This window comes from Nansenia antarctica (genome assembly GCF_963989245.1).
Source record: "Nansenia antarctica genome assembly, chromosome: 6".
NCBI lineage: Eukaryota > Metazoa > Chordata > Actinopteri > Argentiniformes > Microstomatidae > Nansenia > Nansenia antarctica.
This window is the reverse complement of record NC_137676.1, coordinates 36,730,550-36,735,549: the sequence shown is the minus strand read 5'-3', so window position 1 is coordinate 36,735,549 and position 5,000 is coordinate 36,730,550. Positions and strand designations below refer to the sequence as shown.

Below are 5,000 nucleotides of genomic sequence, written 5' to 3'. Positions count from 1 at the left end.
AATAATATTAGTATTGATGGTTGTGGGTGAAAAGAGACCACTGTAACTGAGAGAGGCCTATCAGTGACATGGCCTGCATTTAGAACACAGACAGGCAAAGATCATCCTCAAAATACGTTGATGAGGAATTTATGAATTTGTGCGCACACACACAAGAAACAAGAAACAAGCAAACAAGCAAACAGGCAGGGAAGGAAGGCAACTTCCCTGACTACGACTCAAGGGTCAAGAAATCAGAGACAAGATGGAGGACCGATTTTCATCCCTGGATGTTCTTGAAGTTGAAACTTCTTTTCTTTGACCATCACCAAATGAGAAACAGGGAAAAGTCTAAGAATTCTCAGAAACTGGAGGCCAAAGGACAGGAGTGACGTGTATCAACAAACACACACACACACACACACACACACACACACACACTCACACTCACACTCACACTCACACTCACACTCTCACACTCTCACACTCACACTCACACTCACACTCACACACACACACACACTCACACTCACACTCACACTCACACTCACACACACACACACACACACACACACACACTCACACTCACACTCACACTCACACTCACACTCACACTCTCACACACACACACACACACACACACAGACAGACAGACACTATAACACATATGCTGATTAAACAGAGCAAGCGTCCACCTGGGGGACAAGAGCTGCCAAGGCCCAGGAGACACGACGGAGGAGGAGGAGGGAGAGAGAGGGATGAAAAGGAGGACGAGAAGAATTAGGCCAAGAGAGAAACCTGAAGACATAAGAAAGAAAAAAAGGCCTACAGTAAGAGAAAGAGGAGGAGAGAGAGCAGTGACAATACATTGAGGCTATTGATAAAGTAGAAAACAAGAAAGCAACACATTGAGTAGATAAAGGTTGAATTCATGAAAAGGAAGAAAACGTTCAGGAGTAAAAGAGAGACAGGACATAACATCCAAGCCAACATTCAGGTGTTCACTAGATTCATGGCATTTTTTTCATCATTTTCGGTGCTAAAACATATCGTAAAAATACCACTACTACTACTACTAAGGCTACTAAGACATCAAACAACATCTGCCTACATAAACGTATAGCTTTTCAAAGGACGTGTCAGGCGGTCCTGTGAAGTGCTCTCAGACTGTGTTTTAAACGCTCCCATCTGACAGCTGTTCTATTCATATTTTGGCACATGAGAGACTCGGCGGAGGATATGGCATAAACAAATAAAAAAAAAAGATAAAAGAAAGAACAGCTTCACAAGACTGAAACAGAGCTATCATTAGTGGCGCAGCGTCGAGCTAATGAATGACACGTCTTATCAAAGGCTGTCTCTCTGACGGCACCACGGTCTGAGGCCTCTTCAAAGGAGGGAGGAGGGGCCTGAGAAAAGGAAGAGTCTGGACTGGTGTGTCAGTAGGACACGCACGCATGCAGCACACACACATACACACACGTACGCACACACATACTCACACATAATGTACGCACACACACACACACACACACACACTCACACATAATGTACGCACACACACACAGATACTGCACACATGCACGCACACATACTGCACACACACACACACACACACACACACACACACACACACACACACACACACACACACACACACACACACAGTCTCAGTAAACATGACAGAGAGAGAGAGAGACAGTGAGACGTTCCCAGGGATGTGATGAGTTTGAACCCAGCCCTGCTGGACCGAGGGTCTCAGACAGCACAGCGATTAACTGAGATGAATGGACTTTAGAGAGAATACATCCTTCTGGTTCCTCTCAACGCTGTCCTGCCAACAGCTGTTCAGACGTCAGTCAGCAGAGGGAGGAACCCAGGCAGACTACATCAACTGGACATTTTTGGGTTAGAGGGCGGATATAAAAAAATAAAAGCGAAAGTATTCTAGATTAGATTAGCTGGGGGGGAGAGAGAGAGAGAGAGGCGGATGTCCGACATGCCACTTGTAACCTTGCGGCACATGCAAACACACATGCACACATGCACAAACACACACACACACACACACATACACAACACACACATACACACACATACACAACACACACACACACACACACTGAAACACAGAAAAACTAACACGCGCGCGCAAGCACACACACACACACACACACACACACACACATACATACACACACACACACATGCACAACACACACACACACACACACACGCACACAACACACAAACTACTACTACTCAGCAGCCTCATTTAACCTGTGCCAAGCCAAACAGAAGCCCGTGCTATTTATACTGCGTCTGAGAAAAGCAGCGTGGGGTTTTCTATGGTATCGTTATCACGTCTCAGCGACACAGAGGTGGCGGTGGACTTAGACACACACACACACACACACTCTTATCCACGCTGATGTCTGCTCTGCTAACTGGCACCACTTCACTCAGCACCACGCTTTCATCAGACCCTGCCCTGCACCAGAGCTGAAACAACATGATTGGCTGGTGTGTGTGTGTGTGTGTGTGTGTGTGTGTGTGTGTTGTCATTCTCTGAGCAGGTTTCTTGTGTTGTCAGAGTTGGCAAAGTACAACGTGAGAAGGTCAGAATGACTTTCTCTGTTTTCATTCATGTGTGTGACATTCACGTCTCTTGGTGGAGTTAAGGCATGGTTTCAAAATGTGTGTGTGTGTGTGTGTGTGTGTGTGTGTGTGTGTGCACGTGTGTGTGTGTGTGTGTGGTAAGGGTGGGTACACTCACGTTCACACTCGTTGGCTTTGTAAGTGGTGGCTGGTTTCCATGGCACCTGGCTGAACCCGGGGCAACATTTGTCACATGACGTCCCACACGTGTTGTGTTTGCATTCACACTGCAGCCTGTATGGAAGGGGGGGGGACAAAACACAAACAGTACATAAGAACCAATAGCTAAACAAACAGTGTATGATGAACATATACGGAACAAACACACAGCCACGTCTCTCTGGCTGAGGCTCCATGACAGCTCTTAAAGGGACACTTCACAATGTGTATATGAAGTACACACAAAAAAAAAGAAGAAAATAATTGAAGTGTCCCTTTAAGCACTTTGCTTTAAATCCATCGCATTGTTGTCGACCTTCAGGCTAAACAGGCCAATAACTGGTTGAACTTCTCGCCAAAGGTCAAATTCCGCTACCTCTCAACTCTCTGCTGCTCAGTCAGGAGAGGTGGTTGAGAAGCACACCTTGGTAAGAGACCTTGGGAGAGGACTCTCTGAGGTGATGTTGCTGCTACACTCTATACTACTATACTCTATACTACTCTACCCAACACAAAGGAAGACTTAATCCTTCCACATTCACACTGGTTCCCTGCTTCACCCGAGCACCTAATCCGATTAGGATGAAAAACCTGGAATTTGCAGAGTGTGGCCAAAACAGAGCCACCCCCCCCACCCCAACACACACACATATACGCACGCGCACATGCTCACGCTCACACACATACACACACACACACACACACACACACACACACACTGCCTCCCCCTTCCCAGCATTAACCTGAAGAGAGAGAGAGAGAGACAGAAATTAAAGAAAATACTGCATAGGGCAAATACTTGACGCTGCAGCACCTCATAACAGCACCTCGTTATCGTAGAAGAGCATTTGTTCTCACGACTCACCTGGGGGGTATTCCATCAACATCGCTAAAGGAAAATCCTGGCTTCTTCTGACAAGTCTCGCAAGAGTTATCAAATTTGGATTTTCGGTTAGCGACGTTGATGGAATACCCCCCAGGCTAAATGCTACATGGCTAACCTGGCTAAACAGAGGTCGAATAATGACCCAAAGGCTAATGCAGCTGACATGTTGTCTTCTTTAAGGTGCAGGATCTCTGGAAAAGCAGTTTTTGCGGCGAGCAGGCAAAGACTGGGGAAACCGAATAGTTGAAGAGAGTTCTAGAAACCCATTCATGACTTAATGTGGATTAGGTGCGGTGGCCACTCCAGATAAAATACCTCTGTATAGTGTTTCTCTAAGTATATATATTTCTCTAAGTATAACACTTTCCTTATCAGACACATTGGATCTGTTTAGGACACTTCATTCACAGGACCATTCCCCCCCCCCCCCATCTGAGCCTTTCTATGTCTCATGAAACACATAGTGAGAGCAGACATTGTTTGACTACATCCTGATGTGTTGGGATTTACTTTGGGTGCATTGCCGTTGGGCTGCATTACATCACAATCAGGGAACGCATGTGCATGCACACACACACTACACACACACACACGCACGCACGCACGCACGCACGCACGCACTACACACACACACCCGCACGCATACGCAAACACACACACACACACACACACACACACAGAGTAAGATGCTGTTTTATCATAAAGATCTGAAGAGTGATGTCATCAAAGAACAGCTGCACACTGCTCTCATGTCTCACCTGCTGCTTTAATCACAGATCTACAGTTACCAGATCAGACACCGTCCCTTAACACATGATCACAAAACACATCGGCTTAGGAGGTGGCCGTAGTGAAGCTTTCTACAGTTACTATAAGAAATATCTCGCTGGAAAACAACCCAGGCCTGATGAAGTGAAACTAGCAGTGAAACAGGCTATGCCAAATCCTAAATCCTAAAGCCTAGCTAGTAATTCTAGATCTACGTTCGTATCCCTTTGTGGAACCAAATAGTCCCCCAGAGCTCCAGCTTAGAGAGGAGGAAGTGACTAAACACCTCCTCTAATATGATTACATACCTAACTGACACTGTACCAAGCCAACACTACACTACACACACACACACACACACACACACACACACACACACACACACACACACACTCACACACACACACACACACACACACACACACACACACACACACACACACACACACACACACACACACACATTACAGGGACAGCAGCCAAGGCTAAGACCCAACGGCATTGGAATATCCCTTGGAATAATAATAATGTTTTGAATGCAGGACATGTG

The 5,000-nt window shown here is 46.1% G+C and overlaps 1 protein-coding gene across 1 annotated transcript in view; it reads right to left on the bottom strand.

Moving 5' to 3' along the window:
• The window catches only part of lama5 (laminin, alpha 5), a gene marked incomplete at both ends in the record, with an annotated part of 106,990 nt that overhangs the window by 61,882 nt on the left and 40,108 nt on the right, over window positions 1-5,000 (bottom strand). Inside the window, one exon of the mRNA XM_080534387.1 lies at window positions 2,756-2,871. Coding sequence (XP_080390513.1) covers window positions 2,756-2,871 — 116 coding nt within the window. The remainder of the gene's footprint in view (window positions 1-2,755; window positions 2,872-5,000) is intronic.